Source organism: Abramis brama (assembly GCF_963993115.1).
Source record: "Abramis brama genome assembly, chromosome: 17".
NCBI lineage: Eukaryota > Metazoa > Chordata > Actinopteri > Cypriniformes > Leuciscidae > Abramis > Abramis brama.
In genome coordinates, this window is record NC_139979.1 from 20,842,602 (window position 1) to 20,859,544 (window position 16,943).

The window sequence follows — 16,943 nt, forward strand, 5'->3', positions numbered from 1 at the left end:
TTACAAAGAATCGATTCATATCAACGATTTGTTCACAAGTCAATTGAGTGCCACATGATCATACCACGGAAATTCGTCAGTGCTCGGTGCTGACCATTACACACCGCCTGAACAACACATGTGAGAATAAACTCATCTTAACTCTAAAAACGTACAGCTACATACTTTTTAGAGGTAGGCTCATTTTTGTGTATGTGCATGACTGTGTCTTTTTGTGCAGTGTTAGGCTAACTTTACGTGAGATGTATGAATTGTAGAAAGGCCAGAAAGCAACTAACGCTGCGTTCATGTGTTAGTTTTTGTAATGCGCATCACTCATAACTTAAATATGATTATTCCTGTATTGTGAACAGGATGCTCTTAGTGCTTTCAGTATGCCGCTTTTAGCTACAGCAAACAACATTGTATGATGTGACAGCACGTTAAGTGAAGTCCATTACTTTACAAGTCTATTCAATTAAAGTCCACTTATGGTCAGACTACCTGACTAAATGTTAATGTGTTTTTTTCATGTGTTTGTGGTGTATATATATATATATATATATATATACCTGCAAAAAAAAAAAAAAAAAAAAAGTTGTAAGAATATATCAATCATATTTATATTTTAGGATTATGGTAGTAATAGCTGTAGTAAGTCACTATTGTATTTTGTTTTAAACCAAGGTATGTGTTATTATTCATCAGTGAGTGACTGATTTGAAGTTAGTTATAAAATGAACCACAAGGTAACAACACATTGTAAATATATAATAAAAAGTGACAGGTCTATTATTTTGCATTTACATTTACACTCCAAGGCTTAATGCACTATCATTTGACACACTGTATCAGATTGTTTTTTTCTGTCTATTGCTTTCACTGTCAATCGGGCAATCAATCGCACATTTAGACTAAATATGGTTGTCAATCTAGAAACTTTGCAATGTTGAATATATATATATTGAAAAATATATACAGAAAGAGAGCAAATATTTCTGCCATTATAATCACTGAAGCTGTCAATTACTTCAGGTCAACGCAATGTACACAAAGCTGCACTCTTGCGAAAACTCCCGTTATAATCAATGAAGCTGTCTACAATGAATCTTATTGACATTGTGTTTATATTTGGTTGGTTATAATGAAAGGATTTGCGAGCGTGCACAACTCGTGCTGAACAAAACCTCTGGCGTTTTGAGCTTTGTTGAGCAGATTCTGACTTAATAGATCTGATTGGCCATTGCGTTCACGCTCAACAGATATGTCTGGGATTTGCTACAAAGCTCAATGCTGTAAAAAACATGTAAATAGAAACCTTTGATGCTCTGCAAAGAGCGCTTGCATTGGAACGTTTTAAAGCGACCGGTTATCGGATTCAGATTAACTACTTCAGAGCTTATATGGTCTGTCTTGAAAGCTATATATTGTTGCTCTCAGGGTGGAAACCTCTATTGACAGATACAACACATATGTTCAACTTTCGCTGGTCAAAAAACCTCATAACTCCATTTGAGCTTACAGTTCTACTCTATTGTCAAGTCCAGCTAAATTCAGGTTCAATTATTCATAAAACCATACAACACACATACATTATTCCGTCAGCTGTTTGTTTAGTGATTTGGTTGTTCCTCTCTTTCCTGAAGATGACAACACAGGAGGTGCGTTTGTGTGGGCTGCTACTGCAGGAGCACTTTGGAGATGTGGTGGAGAAAGTGGGCACTCATCTCATCCGCAGTGGAGTTCTGAACTTGCGAGCTCTTGCTCATGAGACCAAACTTGCTCTTGACCTGGTAATGTCTTGTTCTTGGGTGTCTCTGTTATCACCACATACCATTCTTCACTATCTTGTTCGCATTCTCCCTGTCTTCATTTTCCCTCTTTGACACACACTCCTCCTGCTAGGTCAAGAAATCTCTGTGTGTGCTGGTGCAGCATGGGATGTGTACATTTGGTGCAGGGCGTCGTGGTCCAGCGGGACCTGTGGAATACCGCATCAGCTGTGAGCGCATCATACACATGCTTCGTTATCCACGCTACATCTACACTGCCAAGAGTCTTTATGGGGACACAGGCGAGCTCATTGTTGAGGAGATACTGCAGAGAGGCCAGATGACTATGAGCAGCACAGTCAAGACTGTAGCAGACAGGCTGACTCACAATATGCCAGGTAAGAACACAAGCAGACTGAAAGGCTGATTCATAGATGTAAACAAAACAGGATTTGAAAAAATAGACCTTTTTTTGTGAATATTTTGGTTTACAGTATATGTAAACTCAAAGGTCTTTGAAGTATTTCATGCTTGAAGGTTGCATGGGTAAAAAAACAATGAAAACAATAACTTTTTTATGCATTTTAGGGCAGGTAAAAATGTGAACCGGCCCGACTGGGCCAGTAGAAAAAAACATTAGCGTTGAACAATAGCTAAATGTGACATTAATTACAATGGCTTTATGTGAAGTTTGTTTTAAGTTCAGTTAAATTAAAAGTTTTTATATATTTTTAAGACTATTTAATGATAAAATTGATAGCTTTCAATAATACTGTAATGTTGAATGGCTAAAATTGAGGAAAACAATCCATTTAATAGAGACTGGCATTCATTCATAGTGCTTAGTAAAAAGATGCCATTAAACAAAAATGTAAATGTCTTTTTGTTGTTTCAAAAATGTTGGATGTTTATTAAAGGTGCTTTAAGCGACGTCACTTCTTGTTGACGTTCGAAGTATTGTCAAACAAAACGGAGGCTAGCTCGACCCTCCCTCCTCCTCATCCCGTCTCCTCCCCCTCCCTTCCGTGCTTCCTGAAACGGGCTTTTCCGATGTAAATTCGGGACTTTGCGTGTTCCTTCTCCTTTTCCCTCTTCTTTGCTATTTGTTCATTGGAACGTCGTCTCTGTGGTCGTGTGTCGGCCATATCAAAATTCAAGAGAATATTATTCTAATGTTAGTCGTTGTCATTGTCTAGGACATCTCTCCTCTAGCTAACTTCCCTCTTCATGCTTCTCTCTCCTCCACTCCCCACACCCCCCTTCATGTGCACGTGCACTAACCCCCCAACCCCCACCCCCAAATCATTCTTGTCGATTATTGGCTGAAACACTGTTTATGTTTCATGGTCCAGGTTGGCCCAGTTTGTTTTTGTTGCCGTTTGTGGAGCCTGGGCTGTCTACAGAGACCGCGTTTTTTTACAGTGTGTTCAGGGGACAGGCAGCTAGCGGATAGTGAGGAGATGTTTGCTGTATATGACAAGAAATGTTACAGCCTAAAAAACGTGTGACATCGCTTAGAGCACCTTTTATTAAACATGGACACCTATACTAGTGCTTCTTATTCCATTATTAAGTGAATTTTTAAATTGACATTTAATTAACATGTTACTTTTAATAATTGTACTCTAACATTCAATATAATAATAATAACCAGACAAATATAGTAAAAAGATTTAATTAAAATAGCATCTGAAATATGTTTCATGCTCAACCCAACTTCTTGTGTCTTGATTTCCATTTGAAACTTACCTATTTAAACATTTTTTTTGTACCAGAGGGTCAGAGTATGGACTACAGTGAGGTTGTCTCTGCATTCTCCCAGTTGGTGGAGACTCATTTCCTTCAGCGCTGTCCTCCTGTGGCCTCAGCAGGACCATCAATCTCAGAAGCGGTTGACCCTCCTCCTCCAGCTGTAACACCCTCTGAACCAGAGAACCACCCAGACTGCTACAGAGTACCCTATATCAATCTCACCGGTCAGTTACTGCTGTCAAAACACTGATCACATACTAAAAAAAACTTTTTAGTGGTCAACCCATATGGTGTATACAGTGCCAGTCAAAAGTTTAGCTAATCCAATAAAAGTCCAATATATACACACATATACATATATATACACACATACATACAGTATATATACATACATACAGTATATATATAGATATATATATATATACTGTATGTATGTATATATACTGTATGTATGTGTGTATATATATGTATATGTGTGTATTAGGGCTGTCAATACAATAACTTTTTTAATTGCAATTAAGCATACATCATTTATCTTGTTTAACACATTCATTCAGTCATCATTTGATGTATCCAACAAAGTAATCCATCAGGTTGAAAGGTGATTCTCACAAAACTGTATTTTCTGCGAGCTTTTTTTAATGTAAATTTAGGTGTCTTTCCAAAAAAGGACACTTGGAGACTTCAAAAGGGCACCATATTACCAAATGATATAAGGAGTCCAATTCAAACCACTCATGAAGCAAAAATATTACAGGATTATTATAATTTTTTTCATAATTAACAGTGTATAGTATGTGTACAGTGCAAGCAAAGAGCTTGTATACATTTTGGACAAGTCAGGTTGCAAATCCAAATAGGACCACATTGAGATCACTGCAATCGTCTTTAACTTGTTTGTAATACTCATCCAACAAAACTTTACTTGCTGGTTTGCTTTATCTAGCCGAGAAACTCTCTCTGTCATCTCTGATGTAATCAGTCTGGTTTTCTTTACATCAGTGCTGTTTTGGACTGATTGTTTGAATGAATTCACCTACTGGATCATTGGACTGAAAACTTTCCCAGAGTTTAGCATCTTAAAATCATCTGATCGCAAACAGAGAAGCGAAATCTGGTAAAAGGTTAGAATATAAATAGATGTTCAGTCAGTGTGATAAACTCCCGAGTCCTGACTTCTGAGATCACCTAGCTCTGTGACGTAAATGACGTTAAAGACGCAATTTCACTTGCTTCAGTAATTTATTTAAGTTAAATTATAATTTTATAATAATATAATGATTGTATTGTTTATTGGAAAATACAAGCACATTTTTTGGGGGCACGAAATGGCATATTGCTAGATTATATTTTCTAGATAAATATTTAAACACATTGAGACTAAATGTTAAATTGTGTGTTCATCCAGGTAAAGGAAAACGCAGACGATCAAGTGAGGATGGTGAAGCTGACCAGCGTGCAGCAAAGAAAGCCAAAACAGACAACGATGAGGTGTTACGATCGAGATTATGACATCACACATTTCATTAGTTGAGTTTTTCATGTCTTTTACATCTGTTTTTATCTCTCTTTCTCCAGTGTGGGGATGAAGGGATCTTTTGGCAAGTGAATTTTGAACGCTTTCACTTGCACTTCAGGGATCAGGCCATCATTAATGCTGTTTCCTGTAAACTTGATCAGGTGACTATAAACATCATATAATCTAAGGTGTGCTGTGAGATATAATTAGGCTGTGGACTGAATATTCTTTCACTTGTGAATCTGAGACAGAACGTTCTGGATTCTCACATTTAGGCTTTCTCCTCAAGGGAAATAATAAGTCGGTAGAATGTAGGTCTTTATCGGCTAAATTTCTTTCTCTCTCTCCCCTGTAGACTAGCAGTGAGATAGTTAGAACCATGTTACGGATGAGTGAAGTTACAACGCCGGCTAATGCTGCTTTCACACAAGCTCTTTCAGCAAACGAGGTAATAATGGATGAACATGCACATTTTTGTTTTCTTACAGCCCATACTGAGAAAACTAAATCAGATTGTCATGAAGTGTGATCAAAGCCTTATTGTTTCCCATCAGATTTTCCGAGCTCTTCCATCCAATTACAACATCGCCAGGCCAATTTTAGACCAATACCTCACTCTCCTGGTTGACGATCCGGTAAAGCAAAACACACTACTCTATATTTGCTATTTATCCAAGGATTAAATTACTTCAATATCTTTGCTTTTTCTCCTAGATGGAATTTGTGGGGAAGACAGGTGACAGTGGAGGAGGAATGTTTGTCGTCAGTATCCCTTTAAAACACCACCTGAAAGACAAAAGGAAGCTTTCCATGTCTAACTGCAAATCATTTTTATTATAATTTATTTATTTATTATTTACTCTACCATTCAAAAGTGTGGGGTCAGTAAGAAATTAATAATTTTATCCAGCAAGGACACATTAAATTAATCAAAAGTGACAGTAAAGACTGTTCTCTTTAACTTTATGTTTATCAAAGAATCCTGAAAGCAGTGTATCAGTTTCTGCAAAAATATTAAGCAGCACAACTGTTTTAAACATTGATAATAATCTGAAATGTTTCTTGAGCAGCAAATCAGCATATTAATGATTTCTGAAGGATCATGTGGCACTGAAGACTGGAGTAATGATGCTGAAAATTCAGTTCAACCATCTAAAATATATTAAAACAAAAAACAGTTAATCGTAATTGTAATATTTCACAAAATTGATGTTTGTACTGTTATTTTGATCAAATGAATGGAGCCTTGGTGAGCAACGGAGACATTTGAAAAAATATTAACAAACCCCAAACTTTTGAATGGTATATATCTAATAATCTTATAACAAAATAGTAGAAATCTGGTTGACCCTTGACCCTGTGGTCAGATCTACACCGTGCACTGGCTAACCTGGCCAGAGCTACCCTGGAGTCTGTGGTCCAAGAGAGGTTAGTAGACTCAGTGTTTTAGCTGGCTGAAATCTTCTTTTGGTTTTGTTCTCAGATTCTTTGCTTTACGCCAGGTTTGGTTCCCGTTCAGCACGCATCTTTCGTCTGTTACTGCGGAAAAGACACCTAGAACAGAAGCAGGTGGAGGATTTTGCCATGATTCCAGCCAAAGAGGCTAAAGACATGCTGTACACACTCCTATCTGAGAACTTGGTCCAGCTACAGGTAACACACTCACAGGTCTTGTTTATATATATATATATATATATATATATATATATATATATATATATATATATATATATATATATATATAACAATCACTCAAAAATTCATTTTCATTGTTCTTGTTCTATGTCTGCTTGTCCTTCTGACCCAGTTTACACCTGGTATTAAAGTCAGCATGAAACGGAAGTTGCGATAGTTTTTCTTCCGCATTGTGACGTATATCTGAGCGAAGTGGCTTTTCGAACAAGAAAAAATGTAGGGCAGGATTTGTTTTTGTCATTTGGGAATCGATTGGATCGTTGTGGTTTGCTATGGCTGTGATCTCATGTCAAAAGATCATGAAGTACTACATTTGATGACAGACTTATTTAAGACCATTAAAAAAGTATGTTCTATTAACCTTATTTTTAACAGAAGAGCAGAGGCGGCCATTTTCACCTCAAATGTTCAAGGCTTCCGGTATCAGCTGCTTCCAGTTATTTTAGTTGTACAAAAACAGTCCGTTATGCTACTTGTTGCGAACTGGTATTATTTTAATTCAAATTATTGTAATCATAAACAGACTGGTTTGTGGCACGTATAGTTTTACCATGTACTGCTCTTTGTATGCTTATAGTTTAGCTATAGCGGATATTGAACCGAAAGTCTCACAAGTTCACCGGAAATAGCTTATTTCTGAATTGTAGGCAGTAGGAAAGTAATCTGTTGGCTTTGTCATGTGACGTACTCTTTGTCAGTTGCGTCGCTTACCTGCTATTCATAACTGTTCTCCTGTGGCCTCATCATGGGATAGTAAAGTGTCCATCGAACACACTTCAGAATCTCGGCGGAAGTGGTAGGTCCTCTGGGTACTTTTCACCGTCTGTTCCTTTAATATTCCTTGACATACTACTCTTTTGGCGTACTTTTGTTTACATACCATGCAGTAGTAAAATAGACATATTTGAACACAGCGACTGTTTCTAACAAATATACTTTTAATAAAAAATGTCATAATTATTGACACCACTAAAAAGTCAATGTTCGATTGGATTTAATGTTTTAGCACAGTTGATGATTGACAGGTGAGTAGGCGGTCCTTGGCTGTTGTCTGGGTTGCTTCAGGATGGATTTGCATTTACACTAGAATGCGGTTTATTCATGTTTTTCTGACTACCCCCGAAAGTATTTTGAGTGATCACAAAACATTTTGGATACTATTTACAACTCTTAAAGCACTGTCCACTTGTGATTGGACCATCTGAAATGGATGTTAGTAACAAGTGTAAATGGGGTCTCTTTTTATCATGATCAGGCTTCATATCACTCTTTGTGTATTGTGTGTGAAGGAAATTCCAAAAACGCCAGACCACGCCCCTTCTCGCACCTTTTACCTGTACACCGTTAATCAGCTGCCCACCGCCAGACTGCTGCTGCAACACTGCTACAAGGTACAGAGCTCACATGAGCATCCTTTTTAAATGCTTTTTATAATGTTTTGATATATATATTTGTATGTGGACACCATACAGACAGTTGGGAACCTGATCGAGAGGCGGCTGTACGAGACCAAAGAGAACAAGCAAGTCCCTCCCTTTTTGACAATACGAAACATTTCATCTTAGTAGTCGTCGTCTTTGATTGCGTCATTAATCCGTTCGTTGTTTTTGACAGGCGACTTTTGGAAAAGTCTCAGCGAATTGAGGCCATCCTGGCATCCTTGCAGGCCACAGGGGCGGAGACGACACAACTGACGGAGGTGGAGGAGATGATCACAGCTCCAGAAAGACAGCAGCTCGAGTCCCTGCGACACCACATTAACAAGTACTACACAGACCAGTTGCTCTCTGCACATGGATCAGAGTCATGTGATTCATGTTCAGCCAATCATTAATCTCATTTCTTCTCTCTGTGCTCATGGGGGCAGGTTGGATTCCAGTGAAAACCAGGTGGATGAGACCATGTTTCTTCTGGAATCCTACATTACCTCTACACAGGCCTCTCGCTGACAGTTATTTTACAACTGTAGGCTAGTTCAAGAAGACATACTGGTCTATGTTTGTGTGAAAAGAGGTGGATAAAGAAGAGCTATTATTTTGAGATTCATGCTATTTTCAAACAGATGTTTCATTTGCAACAAGGACTGATTTGTATTTAACAGTGTGTGTGTTTTGTGGAGCTGTGAATGCAATTTCATTTCTGTTTTCAACGGGGAAAAATAAAGATGGAATTCTTTTTATAACGGTTTACAAATTTTTATTTAATAATTTGTCAAAAAATGAAAAACAATTTTCAAACCTGTGCATTGACCATGCTGACTGAAACATTGTGATTTTCTGTTAAGGAAACAAAAATTAAATAAACTGATAGTTTGGTATTATGGTGAACGTGATTTCACCATGTACAACATGTTCCTGGATCAATGTCTTTGTTGATCCTGGAACTACATTCCAATCAACCAATCAGATTTGAGGGACAAGTTTACAATTTATGTCAAGTTTAGGCTTACAACCAGGGTTAGGTGCTTCTACATCAGTGTCATTCACCTGTCATTTCCCTCTGATTTTAGGAATAACTAATGGGTAGGGATAGGATTAGGACTACATTTTCGAACAGAAATGTTGTTCCAGGATCAACAAAATATGTTGATCCAGGAACATGTCTTACTTGGCAAAATCAATGACCTTGGTATTAAACCATATGTTTTCAACTTAAAAACATATTTCATTATTTTTTTTACAAATAGTGCATTTGCTTGTTTTCCGGTCCATCAATGCAATGCAATTGTAAATGATCTGTCTCTGTGAAGCCAGAGAATCTCCCAGATAACCTTCTTTTTCCTCTTTTGCGATATGCTGGGATTCATGTGTTGTTTTTGCCTCAATAGAATCCAAATAAAATATTAGGTGCGAGACGCTATGACCCGGCAGGGCGTGAAAGTGAATAATAGACTCGACTGAACCGCAAGAACCGTCATCAAGTTTTACGCATCCTGCACCCCTTTGCGTGTTTATTTATTATTTTGGCACATTTGTTTAGTGCTCTCAGTTCCATGTAAAATATTTTATCCGGTTTAAATCCATTCTGCAGATTTCCCCCCAATATCAGCGCACAAAAAGAAGTCTAGTTTCCAGCTGGACCTGATAATGGATGGTTTGTTGTCCTAGAGCAGAAGTGTCATGTCTCAAAGGGGAAGTAATGGCTGCAAAAGGCATATTTCCTTCATGTAAAGGAAACTCTGTTCAATCTGTGCTGCAGTGTCAGTTGTCATCGTTCTCATCCTCGTCCTTCCTCTGTTTCCTTGTGAAAAACCCCATCTGTGAAGAAACATTCAACACGTTGGTTAAGACTGCAGAGTGCTAGTATTTAGTATATATAAAGTGTTTTTTCAGTGTTTTGAGTACTAATTCACTTCAGATGTAACCACTCTGCTGTACACCTGCTTATGTTTAAATCTGTTGTGTTCCGTACCTTCCAAAGAATGAATACTAAGAGTGCAAGAAGCAGCAGTCCTCCAATGATGCTGCCAATCAGAATCCAGAGAGAAATCGGGATCGAACGCCCCTTCAGCACTTCCAAAACTGTCTATACACACAGATACAGAGACAGCAAGAGAGAGTTTACAGGTGCATGTTAGTGGAGTTGTAGGTAAGGATTTCATTGTTTGTTTGTTTTTTTAAGTTGAAAAAAACAACTAATACTATAGAAATTGCATGATTTTATGTACAGTGGGCTTCTAAAAGGTTAAAATCTTATATTCAAAATGTAATTTAAACAAATGCTGAGAAAACAGGAAAACACATATTGTCCAATTTACTCAATCATATTACTTGTGATCTACTGTATGCAACACATTTTTTTCTCTTCTAAACTTGATTTCTATGTTTTTGATAAATATAATTCTCTAAAATGTGCAATCTACTAGATTAAATTAATTAGGACGAATGTGAATCAATCAAGTACTCAAAGATGATTTTTCTGAAACTGGTTCCCAGCATGCTTTGCTTGGGACTTAATGGGAGAGTAAAATGTAGAAAATTAAAGTGTTATTTTATGGGGTTTCTTTTAGCAAGATGAGAAAAGGGGGAGATTTGATATGTGCAATTTTGTTGGAATTATTAGAACCATTTAAATGTGGACTGGTACAACTAATTCCATTTCTGCTTTGCTCAAGGAATGATTAATACTGAACACTTAGCATGCTAATATGTGCTATTGCTAGCCAATAGTTTGTAGTACAATCTTATGGCTGCATTCATAAACTTAAGGCAATAAACGACTTTAGGCAATGACTTTGAAGCCAGTATTTGCGCACAAAGGTATCTCACAAAACTAATTTCGGACAGATTTCTGAGGCAGCGTAACAGTTTAATGATCTACAGCAAAATAGAGCGAGCTTTGGTAATCACTAAGCAAACACAATAGTAATTTCTGGTTAGAAATGACATCAGAATTGGAAAACGTTGGTCAAAAACGTGAATTTACATAAAAAACAACCAACCGCAACTTTCAGACGCCATCTTTATTTTTTAGCTCAATTGTCACAGAATGGAAAGCACAGTATTGTGGGATATCAAAGGCAGCGAAGGATACTTGTGTATGCTGCCTTCAAAAATGGATCAGTTGAAGGTATATCAAGAGACAGGAAGTGAAGCTAACATAGGATTCAGATGTGCCTTGATGCCTTCCTACCTTGAAATGCGACTTCCGAAGGCATCATTTTTAAGCATTCGGACACAGCCTTAAAATTCAGTCATAGGACACGAAAATATGTGATATTGATTTAATTAATTCTGACAGGGAGTCATTTAATGGCTCGTTTCCACTGAGCGGTACGGTACGGTACGGAACGGTACGCATTTATTTGCGTTTCCACTATCAAAAGTTGTGAATGGTACCAAAATGCCGAACCGTACCGTACCACTTTTTAGGTACCCTTCCATTGGGGTACCTAGCACAGTGGTACGGTACTAAAAGGTGGAGCTAGACTCACTGCAGGACATTGATTGGTTGACAGAGAATCATCACTTGCGCGTGCTACAAGGGGAATGACAACATAAGAAGCGCCATTTTTTAATATAGAGTTTAATATAATACTACTGTTACTGTGTCACGAAATGTAATTTTAAGAGTTTTTCAGGCGAGAATGTAGTTGTTAAAAGCTCAAATCTGTGGTTTATTTATAAAGATGATTTTTTTTTTTTCCCCGGTTGTGATCCATGGGATCAGCGGGCGCTCGGCGCTCATGTTTCTCGGCTGGATGAGCCTTTCCTCGGCTAGTTCTTCTGACGTTCGCCGCTGACTCCGACGGTAGTGGTTAAACATGAGATATAATTCGTCTTGTGTAGACCTAACGGGCGATCTTTGGTCTCGTGAATATATAATTCGTTCCCTGTCAATCGTTTTGGCTGAGGGCTAAGTTTAGTTTCATATTATAGGCTATTTGTATTTAACTTTACTGTTGTAATGTTAGACTAGAGCGCTGCATTTGGATATTTGACTGAATTGTTTGCTTTATTTCTTATTGTATAGCTTCTTGTACCTTTTACTTAAACTTTTATATTGGCTATTATTGATAAAACTGAAATTTTACAAAAAGAAATATGGTTTCTTGTCATTTTTTTATTACAAGATTATCACTGATGTTTATTGCAACATTTGTCTGGAATATGTTTAATTTTTTTTATTTAAACGAAAAGAGGTAATGGTTGTGTTTTAAATTTCGTTTTGTTATAAATAGAATAACGTATAACGTGCAGTGAATCATCAATATGCGTTGTGCATGAACCACATTTGTGTCCCTATAATGTTTAATTTATTTAAATGAAAACGAAAAGAGGCAGAGTGTTGTTTTATAACATATTTCGTTTTATTGTTTCTTTATAATGTACATACAGAGTAACAGAGATAACCGGAGTAGCAGAGCGAGCTGAGTGACGCTTTTAAGAACGCGCTGTACCATTTGCATGTAGGAGTCGCACATGGCAAGTACAAACTTTACGTACTTGATATTGAGAAAAGCATAATGTCGGCGCTTGTCTTCTTGTGACAAACATGTCGAGGAGCAAGAACAAGATCTGCTGTATGTCATCCATTGTAGTTTACTATGTTCTTCTTCGCGCGAAAATGGCGTCGATCGAAACACCACGCCTATCAAGTAAGGGTACTGTTGGCAGTGGAAACGCTAGCCAGATCATGGTTAACAGATCCGAACCGTACCGTACTGTCCCGTACCGTACCGCACTGCTCAGTGGAAACGAGCCATAAGATCACTTTGGTACTACTTTCTTGGGTCACTTAAAAATGACTTATTCTGTGATGTTGAAATTATGTGAACCACTTATTTCAATTCAATTCAATTCAACTTTATTCCGGACTCATGGCCCAATATAGATACAAGACACACACACACACACACACACACACCAAATAGAAAAAAGGCATTTTAAAAAGACAGCTGTACCAGTGCCTCCACAGCTTGGATTGGTAGCGGACTGCACTAAATCTAATATTTGTTAGTGACATAATTTTTTCATTCTCAGATTTATTTAACCTACAGATAAAGCTATACATTAACTTTCGCAAAGTGTTAATTCGAGCTGTGACAAACATTTCACTCACACTAGTCCATCTTGGTCGCTTTAAAAGCACACGACAAGCATCATTGTAGGCCACCTGCAGCCTTTGCAGACTGGCTTTTTTATAGTTAATCCAAAGATGGGCCGTGTACAGAGATGTACAATATGTCTTAAAGAGAATAATCTTAACATTGTCTGTACAGTGTCCAAACTTCAGTGCGAGAGTATTAGCCTGGGCATACAAAGTTCTACATTGTCTAAAAATGTCTTCATCATCAGACATGTCCTCTGTGAAGATATGCCCAAGATACTTGATTTTCCTTGTGACTTCAAGCACAACATTTGACAGAAAGAAGTCCGGAAATTTCATAAACTTCCTTGGTCTTCCTTGGTCCTACAGATCATGACCACACTCTTAGTTGCATTATACTGTATGTCATATTATATTAGCAATTATCTCTTTAAAAGCATATATACACATGTCTGTGCCCTGCATAGCTTTAAAACCAAACTGGTTATCCGTCGATTTAACAAATTCTGAGATCCTGTCCAGCAGGATTATTTCCATAATTTTTTACACTATGTTGGCCAATGCTATTGGTCTGTAATTGTCAGAACTGCCGACTTTCCCAGTTTTGTCTTTGACCACAGGAACTAACATGACAGTTGACATTGAGTCAGGTAAAAAACCATGTACAAGAAAAGCAGTAAAACAGATAGAAAGCAGTGGAGCCAACCTCGCACCTGCAAACTTTAAATGCTCAGCAGCAACACCATCCAACCCACTAGCTTTATTATTAGACAATTTGCTTTAAAAACTTCAAGTGACAGAATTATATCTGTGCTGTCAACTTCACTTACAGTATAGCACTCACTCTTAACACAATTAAACAAACTACTGTAGTGTTGTCGCCAAAGTTCTAAGATATTATCAGTACCTGATAGGGCTGGGTATTGACACAAATTTCACAATTCGATTCCGATTCACAAGCTTACAATTCGATTCGATTTCGATTACGATTCGATATCGATTATTTTGGATATCAGGTACAATACATTGCAAATTTTCTCAAGGAAAACAAATCTCTTAACTATTATTGTAAACTATGGGAGTCAGTTGTAGCCTATAGGCTTCATTAGCCTACTATAATATTGAAGGTAAAAATTAACTGATTTGTATACAAACACTTAGAATACACTTTTATTTATTTTTATAGTAATAAAGTTATATGAAATTATATAAAAATTTAAATGGTGGCTGTCATAAAAAACTTTCCAGATTTATTCAAACATGCATTAAATATTGAAGAACATAAAAAATTATAATGAATATGTAATATGGTGCATATATTTAACAAAATGCTCCTCTCTAGAGTTAATTTTTCTAGCTGACTAACGAGTTTATGGTCACTGGATATTTTTTTCTGAGGTAAATGTGACGTTACATGACATTTGTTTACTAACGTCTTTCCACGGTTGAAACACTGATTGAGCGATTCCATGTGACATGATACGGACTTCGATAAGTTGTACTCTATCTTTTAACACACTTTCAGATGCTCATTCATGTTTATTTTGCGCTGTAACTGGTATTATTAAGGCGGAAGAGAAGGAATGTGCGTTCTGCGCTGCTGCTGCTCTAGAGCTGACCTGCGCCAGAGCGATCTCACGCCACAGCGCCAAAACAGTAATTATGTTTTTGAATTTCGTAAGAAAATGGACGTAATTTGAAATCTGAGACTTCGTTTCATATCAATAATAACAAAGCACAAAGATTATTGTGATTTATTGGATGGGATGCGCGCAACAATGTTCCATTCATTCATCAACTGAAAACAGGATGACTAATCGATTCTTGGGATTTAAGAATCGATATCGTTTCGTAAAAATGAGAATCGATTAAAATCGAGAAATCTATATTTTTTACCCAGCCCTAGTACCTGACATGCCATCAACCACACATCCCAGCAAGCAATAGCCGTCATTTCACCGTTTAGGTTAACTATAGACCCGATATAGTCCAGCTATGAGTAACATACTTCTAGCCAAAATAACCTTAAATTTGGTTTATGTCGTTTTTCTTGCGAGATGTATGATATTCCATCATGTAAGCAAAGTAAACAGTGATTACAAGGTGTTTGGTTAAATTTCTTCACTCAACTTTCTTTATCTAATTGATGACTAGTCTATTCTTGGGCTCTGGTTTAGACGTCTATTCAATTTTCACTGACAGCCCAAATTCTGCCTTGTTTTAGCCTAGACGTCTGGGCTGTGTTTGGACAGCTATTATACGTGTTTTAAACGCAAAATTGCTTGCTGGGATGGTAGTGACATTTAACTGGCAGTCATGCCTTTCACTTCCTTCCAGAAGTCATGCGTGTTGTTACAAAAAAGTTTCCTGGCCATTGAATCAGCCCTCATAGCTCTCTCATTTTTACTAATAAAACGTACAGCGTACTTATATCGGGCTTATATCCAACCTGGTTTCACTTTCTTTTTGGTTTTTAATCTTTCTGAGAGATCACTTGAATCAACCAGTGCTTTAACTATATCATCATACATAGAACAAATTTCTGTCTTGAGTTTTTACAGTTATTAATCTCAACACAAGACAGCCTCCTTTGGCAGGTAGATATCTTTTAGCAAGTTATCCTATATATATATATACATAAGTTATATAAGTTAGCATATAATTATGTTTGTTTAACTTAACTGATTCATGTTGATTAAATCATGTAAATCCTACACTTTTTTTTTAGTGAATGATTTGTGTTTATGTCCCGTCAGTTCTCTCACCTCCCTCACGAGGGCAGCATTTCCCATTGTAATCAGATTGGACTCCCGAGCAGACAGCTGGTAAGAGCCCACTATTGTTACTGCTTTAAACTTGGCCTGCCAGAAGCACACAGGAGTTAGAGGTTAGAGACTGACACACAAACAGATCTCAGTGCATATTCTGTGTGTTATGTCTTTCTACTGACCTTTGAAACCATCTGCCAGCACATACTAAAGTGTGTGTGAATACCGTAAGTGTGAGAGATGTCACCTGTCTGAAGAAGTTGTCGTGTATTCTCCTGGTGATGCGGATCAAGGCTGTCTCTCCCTTCAGTAGCTGCTGGATGTGACACACGACCTCCACACACCATGAAGAAGTGCAATTCTATAAACGAAAACAAAATTATTTTTAGGGAACATTTCATGCATCTTCTTATGATGGTTTCGGCCATTGTACTTTAGATCAGGGGTTTCAATTCAGGGTCTGCAAAGAATTAATAGGGGGTCTGTGGAAATGTTTACAGAGAAAGTATAAAAAATGCAAAAAGAAATAGTAAAAATAAGATACAAATAAATAAATTAATGAAAAATACCATACCGTTAAGACATACAGTACAGTAACGTAGGCCGTAGTGAACTTAATCCAACTGAACTCGCTCGCAAAATTCGGTTGTAAGTCTTGAAAACTTGGGAGTTAAATTCAGTTATCAGGTTTTCAATTTCTTTCATAACCATACTGTGTGCGAACATAGTGTCTGTATTCTCACCAATAGCTCAGTTTTCTTCATGTCTTCCGGGTGAAGTGGACGTACATCTCTCTGACTGGACTTCAACTGTGAAAGATCACTGACTACACTGCAGTTCACACCTGAAGCCTACAAATAAAAGCAGACAAAAACATCAAGCACACAAAGGTGTATAAGAATTACAGAA

The 16,943-nt window shown here is 37.3% G+C and overlaps 2 protein-coding genes across 3 annotated transcripts in view; one reads left to right on the forward strand and one right to left on the reverse strand.

Annotated features, from left to right (window-relative positions):
- Positions 1-34: 34 nt before the first annotated feature.
- polr3c (polymerase (RNA) III (DNA directed) polypeptide C) lies at positions 35-8,899 on the forward strand. 2 transcript variants are annotated; one of them, XM_084088314.1, is made up of 15 exons: positions 35-120; positions 1,626-1,772; positions 1,885-2,149; positions 3,527-3,727; positions 4,912-4,994; positions 5,082-5,183; positions 5,378-5,470; positions 5,577-5,657; positions 5,737-5,788; positions 6,390-6,450; positions 6,525-6,675; positions 8,007-8,108; positions 8,190-8,239; positions 8,332-8,481; positions 8,585-8,899. In XM_084088314.1, exons 2-15 carry the CDS (start codon positions 1,626-1,628, stop codon positions 8,664-8,666), a joined length of 1,620 nt encoding a protein of 539 aa, XP_083944440.1. In that variant the 5' UTR covers positions 35-120; the 3' UTR covers positions 8,667-8,899. The 2 variants fall into 2 exon arrangements, with proteins under 2 accessions (XP_083944440.1, XP_083944439.1); XM_084088313.1 differs by having other exon boundaries at positions 50-174.
- Positions 8,896-16,943, reverse strand: part of itga10 (integrin, alpha 10) — a 48,158-nt gene continuing 40,110 nt past the window's right edge. Inside the window, exons 27-31 of the mRNA XM_084088312.1 lie at positions 16,778-16,885; positions 16,282-16,395; positions 16,032-16,127; positions 10,129-10,242; positions 8,896-9,974 (exon numbers count right to left, since the gene is read on the reverse strand). Coding sequence (XP_083944438.1) covers positions 9,918-9,974; positions 10,129-10,242; positions 16,032-16,127; positions 16,282-16,395; positions 16,778-16,885 — 489 coding nt within the window. The 3' untranslated portion in view covers positions 8,896-9,917. The remainder of the gene's footprint in view (positions 9,975-10,128; positions 10,243-16,031; positions 16,128-16,281; positions 16,396-16,777; positions 16,886-16,943) is intronic.

Coding starts and splice junctions, on each gene's coding strand:
- polr3c (XM_084088314.1), top strand. CDS start 1,626: ATGACAACACAGGAGGTGCGTTTGTGTGGGCTGCTACTGCAGGAGCAC. Junction 3,728..4,911: donor ACCCTATATCAATCTCACCG/GTCAGTTACTGC, acceptor GTGTTCATCCAG/GTAAAGGAAAACGCAGACGA. Junction 5,789..6,389: donor AGGAGGAATGTTTGTCGTCA/GTATCCCTTTAA, acceptor CCCTGTGGTCAG/ATCTACACCGTGCACTGGCT.